The 12,257-nt window shown below is 41.5% G+C and overlaps 1 protein-coding gene and 1 long non-coding RNA gene across 3 annotated transcripts; one reads left to right on the forward strand and one right to left on the reverse strand.

Annotated features, from left to right (window-relative positions):
* Positions 1-237: 237 nt before the first annotated feature.
* Positions 238-656, forward strand: LOC110511179. The gene is made up of 2 exons (XR_005035111.1): positions 238-379; positions 415-656. It is a non-coding gene; the product is annotated as an uncharacterized LOC110511179 (long non-coding RNA).
* On the reverse strand, positions 627-5,649 carry osr2 (odd-skipped related transciption factor 2). Of its 2 annotated transcripts, none has more exons than XM_036938107.1 (4): positions 5,258-5,649; positions 1,905-2,616; positions 1,383-1,482; positions 627-937 (listed from the first exon to the last, which is right to left on the reverse strand). In XM_036938107.1, exons 2-4 carry the CDS (start codon positions 2,555-2,557, stop codon positions 755-757), a joined length of 936 nt encoding a protein of 311 aa, XP_036794002.1. In that variant the 5' UTR covers positions 2,558-2,616; positions 5,258-5,649; the 3' UTR covers positions 627-754. The 2 variants fall into 2 exon arrangements, with proteins under 2 accessions (XP_036794002.1, XP_036794005.1); XM_036938110.1 differs by having other exon boundaries at positions 627-855; positions 5,258-5,648.
* Positions 5,650-12,257: the final 6,608 nt, after the last annotated feature.

The raw sequence follows: 12,257 nt of genomic DNA on the forward strand, positions 1-12,257 counted from the left end.
CTACATCCTCCCTCCTTTATTTCCAATCAGAAAGCGTGTTAAAATAACAAGTTGTCAGCCTTTTGTACACAATGAAGTATGTTTTTGTGTTAAAGACGATAAGGTGGTGGATCTAACCTCTCTTTTCATTCCACCACTTCATGACTAATACGTTTCCCTTTTTACGCAGCAAAGAACAAAATAAAAACAAAATACTTTTTTTTTTTTTTTACCAATGGGAATATTTAACTTGCTTTATTTCTAAAATACAATTTAACATACTTTAAACATTAGGGTTGTTGTTTTTTTTAAACAACGTTTTAATTCAAGGACAACAACAACAAAAAATACAAAAAAAATACATGATTTACATGGGCTCCAAAAGTCTTGATATTTACAGGTAGAAGAGGCAGGAAGAGCGGTCTGTCTCTACAGGTAGAAGAGGCAGGAAGAACGGTCTGTCTCTACAGGTAGAAGAGGCAGGAAGAGCGGTCTGTCTCTACAGGTAGAAGAGGCAGGAAGAGCGGACTGTCTCTACAGGTAGAAGAGGCAGGAAAAGCGGTCTGTCTCTGTCTGGGCTCCTTGGCTTTCACTTGACGCGCTGTACTGCTCATCACTCCGTTGTAACATTGCTTGTCCACGGTTCAGTTTGTTATATTCTTTCAATGGAAGAAAAATAAAACGTTTCGTCGATGTTGTTGTCTCCTCTGTTAATAACGTCCGTTTTGTTTGTTTGTCTGTTTGTTTTGGCTGTTCATCAGCCTTCTCAGATTGGCTAGTAGTCCTGATGAGGAGTGTGCGTCAAACTGTGCCGTCGCAAGTCACAGTTGCGCCGAAACACCTTTCCGCAGCGGTCACAGCTGTAGGGCTTGATGTCTGTATGGGTGAGAAGGTGAGTTTTCAGGTTACTTCTTTGATTAAAGGTTCTTCCGCATGTGGGGCATTTGTGTGGAGATTCCTGTTTAGATTTAAAGCAAGCAAAGGATTATTCCCTTTAGTTTATTTAGCTAAATATATGTATTGTATTATAATATGAATCTTCAATCAGTTATTGACATTGTGCTGAAAGTAAGCTGTGCCCTGACAAAATGAACGGCTGTAGGTCTAGCCTATATTTCTTTAAACTGCTTATCGTAATCATTCAGTTATTGCCATACATGCCAAATATAGTCGAGACACAATCACTATCCATACAGGCAATCCAAATAAGTATATATTTTTTTAAGATGCCAAATTTGATCAGTGGCGTCTGCAGTAAGACATGACGCGTGTAATAACACGAGTACACAGATATGTGAGCTCGTGCCCCATATAGTTTGCTGAATCACATACATGGTATCACATTGTGTTAACACATCTGGTGTTACGATGGCAGATGATATAGGTTTGGATGGAAGACTCACCTGCATATGTAATGTTTTATGAACGGCTAAAGTTCGAGACTGACAAAATCCTTTCCCACACTCTTGACATTTGAAAGGCTTTTCCTTGGAGTGGATGTATCTGGAAATGAGAAGACAAGAGAAGAAGACGCGGTTAGAACACGGAACACCTTTCATAGAACTGCATTTCTTCTTTGTGGCCTTTTCCAAGGCGGTTGAGTCCTGCTGAGAAGTGCCTGCTGCCAGTAGTGCGACTTGATCTGTGTTCTTGTGCGTAAAAGGGCTTTTTAGCGCCCTCTCGGAGTATGGACTAGTCGTACTCTACACAGTGCACGCAACATAGTTATTACAAAAAAATACCTACATATGGAGAAAAAAAAAAGTATTCAGTGCGTTACAATGTTGGAATTGTGAACAAAGTCAAATGAATATGAACAAAACGCGATCATAACATGACATGACGCTATTCCGTACACACCACTACTATTTTCAAAGAAAACAACAGCGATATCATCCCAGACATTCAGAGCACTGCTTCTTTACCTGTGGTCTCTCAGGTGGTCTTGTCTTCGGAAGGCCTTGTGGCAGATGTCACAGGTATAAGGCCGCTCGTCTGTGTGAGTCCTCTCGTGGATCAGAAGATTGTATGACTTGGTGAAATGCCTGCCACAGAACTTGCAAATAAATTCCTTTTTCGTTTTTGACGGAAGCCTTCCCCGGGTGGGTTTTCTATCAGGCGACAGTTTGTTGAACTCAGATATCGCGCTTCCGAGCCCCGCTGTCAACTTTGAAAGATCCCCAGCCTTCGGCGGGTCCTCCTGGGTGGCAGCTATCGCCAGGTTGGCAAAGTCAAAGCGCGGTGGTCGGTCCTTGTGCAGCCCGGGGATAAAGTGAGTAATGCCCTGTTTGGGGTGGAAGAGGTGTGCGGCGAACGGTAGCCCCGTGAAGGTAAACCGGGGATCCATTAAGCCCTGAGCGGCAGCCATCTCTGTGATAGTCGACCTCAGTCCCTGCATGTGCGGATAGCCTAGTGTCCAGTGGTTCATGTGCATGGTCTGCACCGCGCTAAGGCCGTACAGTCCCTGGAGCTGTTCGACCGCGGCCGGGAATGCGTTGACCGCATGCAGGAAGGAGTAGTTGGTGAGCTGGAGAGACGGGTGGAGAGGGATCGGAGCGGGCAGGGCTTTGCTCCCCATCTCGGCGGCGAAAGGCTTCACGGTTAAGGCCTCGGCACAACTCTACCACGTTGAAGGTCCTGTTGGAGACATGAATAATACAAATGAATATGAGTTCATCATCAACCCACAATATGGCACAATATAGATCTAGAAAATACTGCAAGTAAAACAGTAAAAACAAGCATAGAGTTAATGACTATTTCTGTGCATTTTGCACAATGCTGCCAATAGTTTTCCATTAGAGCTTTTCCAACCGTTTGACCTTAGTCGACATTTAATTAATTTACAACCGTCGTGAGAACGGCCTTAATAAGGGCTGATATTGGATTATCTCACATTCAGTGTTTTAATACTTCCCTTCCATTGTGGAAATCAAGGACTGGGACTAAATTTGCTTCAAGATGTACGATTTGCACACCGTCTAAAGGCGAACCGATTCCTATTTGGTTATAAAGAATGTTGTTATCGAGACATGTTGAGAGCGTTCAAGTTATATCTTATTTTTTTGTGTGTGCGCACAAAGTGTAAAAAGACGTGGGTACTGCAAATTGAATGTTTGGCTGGTGAAAATACATTTCGTTCATTTTTTCTTCTTCTCTAGAGCACATGGTTATTCCTTCTAATAACATAAATATATGTTATGCATCCAAAAATTTTAAAAAAAAGTTGGAGACGTTTTGTTTTCGATGCGCTCGACTGTGCATGCTGTCACTCCCAATGAAATGTTCCACGATACATTAAAACAACTCATTACTTTAATGCTGCCATTACATTCGCCAATGCCGTGTGTAACAACACACCGGGCCTAATTAAATGTATTATTACGTCAACAGACTTGGGAGTTTGTAATCTTGCCGCACGTTGTCGGACGCGTTATTCCCTTTAGGTGTGTTATAATAGAGAACAGCATATAAAAAGGGTTTTGCTTATCTCCTAAAATCAACTTTACCCCCATTTTATTTTTATTGTAAAATCCATTTCTAGGCTATTGGAGTCATGTTTAAGGCCTTGAGCGATGTGTATCTCTGAAAACAAAAGCGTGTATGGGCCTACAAACTAGATTTAACTTTTGGTTGTAAATTTCGTCCCAAAACCGATTATAGAATGTTGTTGTAACCTATAATCACCATTTTGCAACGTCAGAGAAATACTTTATTTGCGGCACATCCTTTGTAAATACTCTTGTACATCGGCTAGACGTTAGACGGCTAGATGGTGTGAGGTTATGAGAACTGTATGGTAATATTACGGGACTGTTAAATGACTGAGGGTTACATGCACCAAGTGGGTGTAATGACACCAAGTTGTAAAGTAAATGCTTTCCAAACCCACGAACAAGCTCACCGTGTCACTCTCTCCACGCACGATACTTGTTTAGACCTTGTGGGTTTTTTTTTTTGAGGTGTAAATAAATAGTGTTCCTCTCAAAACAATTTAAAATGTTCACCTTCTTGCGTAAAATGCAAAAACTTTAGACTGTGTGTGAACATGAATTGAATATATTTATAAATATATTTTAGAGCGTCCCATTTACAGCTACCGTTTTGGGTGCAATGTGGTGGTTTTTGAGGTGTTGATAGTGCTTCGAGTTTCACGTTTCTATAAGTTACTGTAGCAGGATACCACTGCGCATAAAAACCAGCGAGAACTGACAACCCTCGCCGAGCATTCGTCTGAAAAGTACGACTCGTTCACAATAATCGAATTTTACCCAAATATAACACGTTAGTTTAAACTTTAGTCAATGGAATGGTTGATTCTAACACGGGTTAAAGTCAGTGAGTAAATGCTAGGTTATTAATTTACAGATGATTGACTTGCATAAAACAGGCTACTGTGTGTAACCTATATAGCTAGCTATACGTTCACACGTGGACAGAGAAAGGGCAGAGTTTGGTCCTTGTTCTCAGGCTACTTTTATGTTCACAAGCATATAGGACAACTCTTTACTGGCCAATGAGATGAACGGGCATAAACAGTTTGTCTTAAAAGTCATGGTGAGGTGGATATTAGTCAGAAATGGGCAGATGCAACAAAACTTCCGGTCAGCATGCATGTTGATAAGGATATCTGTAGTTTTACAATAACCTATAGCCTTTGCGTAATAGTTTAATGACAAGCCATACATGTTGTGTCGTATAGGCCTGGGTTGCCCAACTGGCGACCCTGGGATTTTATTTGGCCCACCAATCTATTTATTATTTTTTATTGTTTCACATAAAATACTTTAAAAAAACAACAACAGCAAATCAGCTCCGAGTGATTTTAATTTTGGAAATGTGTTCCAAAGTATTCCCACGCAGAATATAAATATATATGTGGCCTTATATAAACGTAAGCAAGGTTTGAAATGTTTGAAATGATTATGTTTTAGTCAAATATTATATCCGTTTGTGGTTCTTGCGGTCAATTTGCAGTCTACAAATTGTTTGTAATTATGTTTCGGCCCGCTGACCATCCCCTCAAGAGCAAATCGTCCCGCGGCTAAATCTAGTTGATGATCCCTGAGATAGGCTATTCTATATATTACTGTAGTCTCTGTATTTTTGACACGTAACTTTACACTGTCAAATATGTATATTCTGACAGCATGCACTCGTTTGAACTATCAATTAGTAGGCTACTCGGGATCTCATTGTCAAGAACTATCACTACCTGTTTCAACACAAGTGTAATGTAATCTATTAAAGAGCAACTATCATGGAAACATAATCTTACCCCCAATAAACAGACGCCAAAGGTCACTCCGCAGTTAGTTCTGCTGTGTTCCAATAATCCACAATGTCTTTAATAAGAGAGGCGACAAAAACTCCACTTTAAAGTTAGCTAAAGTTTTCCAACTTCGACCATGTAAGTCTCATCGCCATACCGTCGCAGAACCAGATCTCTTGCGACTCGTAATACTTTGCGCACAGTGGGGCAAAGAAGTCCTCGGGAGGGGTAAAAAAAAAAGTTACGATCACTATATAGAGTTCAAGCGACGCCAAGCGCAGGAGACCCGTACTCTGCTCTGTTTCTGCTCGGTTCGGAGTTGGGCTGTAGTGGGCTTGAAGAGCACAAGTCCCTTCACTTTTCAGGACTCGGGGCACTCGGCGTGCTCAGCCCGCCCTCCGCCACGCCTTCTCGTACTGATCAACTCCAATGTTCTTCTCTGTTTATTTGTGTTTGGATAGCAACTAGGGACCGAGCACAGCTCACCGCAACCTGCGTCTGACACTTCACATACAGATAGTCTATACCTTTTTCGTTGTTGTAAATGTCTTACATTTTCTTGGGAAACACAGAAATAACAAGAGTGACAAACATGATCCATTTTCAAACCAATGAACGCTTTTTTTTTTAGGTTATTTAAAACGTGATTTGATATGAAAAGTTTAGAAACCATGCGTATTGCGTAAATAGAGGGCACATGTATGAGCCACCACAATACATCGTTTTATTTAATTGTGGTAAAGGTTATGTAATGGGAGCTGTAAAGCACGAACAAAACTTCCCCCCAAAAAACAGCGGCGGAGAACAGAAATTCCAAGAAAATCGTTACTCTGCTGTTTTCAATGTGTTTCAATGACTGTCGTGTTTCCCCTCCACATCTGTCCTATTAGCTCAGCGTAGAACAGAATAACTCGCTAAACACAACGACTTCTGAATAACACGTGAGAGTCAACATAAACAACCGTTACCCTCCAACACCTCCACCACAAGCCTTTACGGTCTTCTGTACAGCGACCATTACATTCTATCAACACCGAATAGTGTCTTATCTATTTAAATGATGACCATTTTTAGACATATTATATGCGGGTCTATTTACATTCAAATCTAAGATCCTTTCCGATGCATTTTTTTTCTACAAAAACAAACAAAAAAACGACACTGTTAATAACATATAATTAATTACCTAGACTATAGATAATAATTAGGCTACCATCTACTTCTAAAATAACTCTCTAACCTAAATGAGACAGGCCGAGTTGTATGTTTGGTCTCATTTAGTTTAGTTTTTAGATAGAACTACATCATGCTCTAATACACAGAAAGCTGACATTAATTAAACAACTGGAACGAGTCTAAGACGCGCGGCTCTCTCTGGCCACAAATAATGATGTTCACATTTTCATGAGAAGACAAATGTGTTTGAATTAAGTCAGTATCGAACATTCTGTCTTTGATATGTAGATGTGTTTATCGAACAATTCCCACGTGATGTATCCGATCAGTTGACTTCTCTCTTTACACCTTACAAATGCCGTTGGTGCAGGTGGTCTAATCAGTCTTGAATATGAATGAATTCTCAGTCATTTGATGATCATTCACTGATAGGTTGATGAGAAAAAGTTTCAGTAAAACGGCAAAAAAGTTAGACAAGAAATGGCTTTGAGATATTCCACAACATGCAAAATATAACGCTACAATGATTATGTAGGTCGGATAGACATTAATAAATCCAACAGGGGAATGAATAGTGAAAGGTTAATCATTTCTCATCAATGAATTTACAATTTTTTTTTAGTTAAATTATGATATATTTTTGTATCAATTGAACGAGGGGCTCATTGTATGTGTAACGTGTTGCTGCATCCCTCAATATGACTGTAGCTACAACAGGACAATGACGAGTACCACACAGCACACTACAGCTGCAGCCTCAGAGCACGCAAATGGCGTCGAGCAGAATTACAGGTCTGCAGCGACGCCTATTGGTGCGTGACAGACACGACGGAGTAAATGAGTGACGTCGTTCACTGCTCATTGGCTCGGCCTTCTATTCAACGTTCCATTAATGTAATGGACTAAGGCCTAGGCGATCTATCTTCAGTAGACTAATGCGATTGTTATACAGCAAAAAAAAAACAACAACAGACGATCATTGTAAACAACATTTGTTGAAATTAGTGAATCTATAGGTTTATGCGCGGGAGGTAACCTTTTTTTTTTTTTACCCCGTTGAGAAAATCTAGCCTACATTTTTGAAATTCCAATTTCTATTAAGTGTTGACGCTCTGACTACAATTAAGACTCTGAATATTTGTCTAAAACAACAGTCGTTTACCTGAAAAATCAATAAAGGAACAATAGGAAACAGATCACTCAGAGAGAGAGAGAGAGAGAGAGAGGACCTGGATCATATAGACACTGCGGTGGACCCGCGTGTGTTCTGGCTTTTAGACCCAGACACAACGAGACAAGCGCGTTGGGCAAAATGGAACTAATGAACAACCAACCGCTTTGGGTTAATGATCAAATGGAGAGGATGGGTTCACAGGTCAACCCTGGTCTCCTTGACTGGATAGACCACAATTAAAAGAGAGATGGGGGATCTTTAGTCTAGTTGGGCATTTTGTAACCTAATTTGGTTTTAGTAGGTCTAAGAGCTCAGGTGCCGTTTTTTATTTTGTCGTTGATATGCAGAATTTCATTTAACAAAAAAATCCTGCTCCATTTATGCTGTAGTGACGTGCTTGCAAATGTGTGGTTTTCGTATTCAGTTTCATATCTCTGAATGTTACATTGTTTTCACGTTGAAAAAAAAAAGACTAGTGGAAACGATACCACACTTTTGATTATAGGCCTAACAGACGACAACACTTTTAATAATAACATTTAAAAAATGATTTGAGCAAATTGCGTAAGACTTGTCCTTTAGAAAGGACACATTTGTTTCTGATGAACAAAAAATAAAAAATATACTGTGCGACAATTTATTATTACTAACAAACATTCAGCAATTTTCAACTGATATCTGCCAATAATAGCTCTAGAATGATAATGCTGGGACGGCCTTAAACATAATGTATTATGCTTACTTTATATGTGAGGTATTTCCTTAGGCCTAAATCTAGTCACCTGCGATCCCAAACACCTGCCTTGCTGATGTTTCTTTGATGATAATGCTGGAAATAAATCATTAATAAATCCTTCAAAAATACATTTTACCTTTTTTTTTGCAGCTTGAAAACTCCACATCCACAGTAATGGCTGACAGACAGAGATGTCTATAGGGTCCCTGTGTCAGGGTTGGTCTCTCTGGCTCTCTCTCTCTGTCTCTCTCTCTCTCTCTGTCTCTCCTTCTCTCTCTCTCTCTCTCTCTCTCTCTCTCTCTCTCTCTCTCTCTCTCTTGTTCTCCCTCTCTCTGTGTCTGTAGCAGGTAGACAGGATGGTGGTAGGTTACTGTTGTGGTTTAGAAGCCCCCACATCTCCTCCACCTACTCTCTCTCTCTCTCTCTCTCTCATCCTGTCCCAGGCCCAGCCCAGGATAGTTGTTTTTCACAAAGAAGACCCTTATTTCTCTCTCTCTCCTCTTAAACTTGTCTTGATGTAAATGTAAAGTTAAATGTCTTCAGGCCATAATTGTTTTATCGTTTTATATTTAACTAAGCAAGTCAGTAAATAACTAATTCTTACTTACAATGACGGCCTACCCCGGCCAAACCCTCCCCTAAACCGGACGCCACTGGGCCAATTGTGCACTGCTCTATGGGACTGTTGATCATGGCTGGTTGTGATACAGCCTGGGATCGAACTAATTCTAGTCTGTAGTGACGCCTCTAGCACTGAGATAGAGTTCCCTAGACCTCTGCGCCACCCGGGAGGAGCCTATTGTATGAATTACAATCCACTAGTCTCTCAACTATTTTATAATAAAACTAAACATTTCACTCAAACTAAAAAGTCTGCTAGTCATGAAAATCATCCCACTGGGCACAGACGTCAACTTAACGTCAATTCAACATGTTGATTCAACATGATTTCACTGAAATGACATGGAAACAACGTTGATTTAACCAATTTAACCCGGTCATTACTAGAGGTGGACGTGTAGTTACTAAGCTAATACGGGATGATTAAATATGTAGTTAACAAAACAAGTCTATTGTAACCTACCACGTATTCTGACAGTTCACATCAATAGAGCAGAGTGGAGCTCTGATATGTCACAGCGTGCGGCGGGTACACCGGAATGCACCAGTACCGAGAAATCCTCACTTAGTCAACCAACCAGGGAACAGAGAAAATTCACATTAGACTACGCTCTCCGCCGGTCCCCTTGAAGTCACGTGGTTATCTACCGGGAGATCATCATGCCAGCTGGATAACTGAACAGGAAACTCGATCAGAGTTCTAGCGTTAAGAAAACGGTCTTTCTATTGCTACGCGCGGCTATTGGAGCGGCATAAGCGTGGATCCCTCAGCACTGTGGTTGTGCTCTGCAGCACCAACCTACACAGCGCCCTGAACGTGCTCTCGTAGAATATTACTCAGAATATGATTATAGATGCAGATAATCAAATTATATTGGTAACAGTAGGCCTATCTGTTCATTTGGGTTTGCATGTGATTTACACCGAGTATTCAAAACATTAGGAACACCTTCCTAAATGATTGAACACCTTACTCTTCCTAGGGATCAGGATTGTCTCCTGTTGGTTACATTGTAACACATAGTGGAGGAAACAACTCTATTCCTCCTACTACTGTACACTGTATTCCACTGTACCCACACACTGTATTCCACTGTACCCACACACTCTTAGAAAGAGAAAGGTTCTGGATAGAGCCAAAAAGGGCTCTATCGCTTGTTTCATATTTGTTACCCCTAAAAGTTATATATTGAACCCATTTGTGGGGTTCTTTGATCAGAACCCCAGGGGTTATTTTACCCTGAACCAAAATTGGTTCCATATAGAACCAATGGGTTCGATATAGAGTTCTATATGGAAGCAATTTCGGTTCTAGAACCTTAAGAGGTGCCATACATGTATATGAAGCAAGCATAGAACCCTTTTTGGTGGGGGTAGTGGGCTGAATGTAACCCACCCCCCCCCATGGGAGAAGTGGGGTAGTGGGCTGAATGTAACCCCCCCATGGGAGAAGTGGGGTTAGTGGGCTGAATGTAACCCCCCATGGGAGAAGTGGGGGTAGTGGGCTGAATGTAACCCCCCCATGGGAGAAGTGGGGGTAGTGGGCTGAATGTAACCCCCCCATGGGAGAAGTGGGGTAGTGGGCTGAATGTAACCCCCCATGGGAGAAGTGGGGGTAGTGGGCTGAATGTAACCCCCCCATGGGAGAAGTGGAGGTAGTGGGCTGAATGTAACCCCCCCATGGAGAAGTAGGGGGTAGTGGGCTGAGGATTCCTTGCCATACTAGGGGAGCAGCTGTTTGCTTATCTCCTGAAGTGGCCACTACAAACCACTGTGTGTATTGTGATTCAACTCCAGACTGATAACATTCAGTCATTCATACAGAGATGCCGATGATATGGTCTTCAGGCCACAGACACACAGAGAAACTCAGTTCTAGATGAGGAGGAATGTTGCTTCACAGTATGACTAAACATGACTAGGCTATATATATCCCCAATATCCCCTACAGACATGGATTGTAGACTACTCAGGGCTCTAAAGTGCGACTTGGAGGTTTATTGTGGGAGCACCGTACGCTAAAAAAAAAACTGCGACCCATATTTCACCGCAACACTTCTTCTCTACACTGGTCAAACAAGACAGGCTGAAGTCCCGCCCCCTGCCACTCAACGGGCAGGCAGCACACAGACACTTCCTCTTTCTCTCAGCATGTACTCAACAGATTCTTCCATAACAATGATACTGCTTTCCAAGTTGCTTCTAAGTATAAATCCACATGTTTTCTCTATTATAATATTAGTTTGTGTATCTTGCTTTTTTTTTGTGCAAAACGTGAGTTTGTTCGTCTAAGGAAGCTGGCATATCCCTTAAACTAATCGCAAATGCTAATCGCTAACGTTAGCTAGCAAGCGAAATGCCCTTTAGCTAAATGAACTAGCTAGGTTTCCCAAACTCAGTACTCGGGGACACCAAGGGTTTTTTTTTTTGTCCTAGCACTACAAATCTGATTTAAATAATAAACGGAATCAGCTGTGTAGTGTTAGGTCCAAAAAACCAAAACGTGCACCCCTTGGGATCCAGAGGAGTGAGTTTGGGAAACCCTGAGCTAGGTCAAAGCAGGCGTCAGCCCTGATACAGGTTGCTACCAGTTGTGGTGTGTCTATCAGCGTGTCGTTTGTGTAACGGCATGTTCTGAATCAGATAAGCCTATTATAAAATATTTGTCTAAATGTAACAGTATGCATATATGAAAACACTATTAGGGTCTCCAAAGAAACACTGATCAGCACTTCGGTTTCCTACCTTGTCATGCGTAACAACATCAACCATAGAATTTTTTATAATAATTTTACACTGCATGACTACAAAAGTATGTGGACACCTGCTTGACATCTCATTCCAAAATCATGGGCATTAATATGGAGTTGGTCCCCCCCTTTGCTGCTGTGATGTTGGAACATTACTGCTATAACAGCCTCCACTCTTCTGGGAAGGCTTTCCACTAGATGTTGGAACATTGCTGCTATAACAGCCTCCACTCTTCTGGGAAGGCTTTCCACTAGATGTTGGAACATTGCTGATATAACAGCCTCCACTCTTCTGGGAAGGCTTTCCACTAGATGTTGGAACATTGCTGCTATAACAGCCTCCACTCTTCTGGGAAGGCTTTCCACTAGATGTTGGAACATTGCTGCTATAACAGCCTCCACTCTTCTGGGAAGGTTTTCCACTAGATGTAGGAACATTGCTGCTATAACAGCCTCCACTCTTCTGGGAAGGCTTTCCACTGGATGTTGGAACATTGCTGCTATAACAGCCTTCACTCTTCTGGGAAGGCTTTCCACTAGATGTTGGAA

The sequence above is a fragment of the Oncorhynchus mykiss genome, chromosome 2, assembly GCF_013265735.2.
Source record: "Oncorhynchus mykiss isolate Arlee chromosome 2, USDA_OmykA_1.1, whole genome shotgun sequence".
Taxonomy (NCBI): Eukaryota; Metazoa; Chordata; class Actinopteri; order Salmoniformes; family Salmonidae; genus Oncorhynchus; species Oncorhynchus mykiss.

Excerpts from the sequence above, each read along its gene's own strand:
- osr2 (XM_036938107.1), bottom strand. The coding sequence starts at position 2,557 with ATGGGGAGCAAAGCCCTGCCCGCTCCGATCCCTCTCCACCCGTCTCTC. Across the intron at positions 1,483-1,904 it reads GACCACCTGAGAGACCACAG|ATACATCCACTCCAAGGAAA; the intron begins GTAAAGAAGCAG and ends TCTCATTTCCAG. Across the intron at positions 938-1,382 it reads ATAAAACATTACATATGCAG|GAATCTCCACACAAATGCCC; the intron begins GTGAGTCTTCCA and ends AAATCTAAACAG.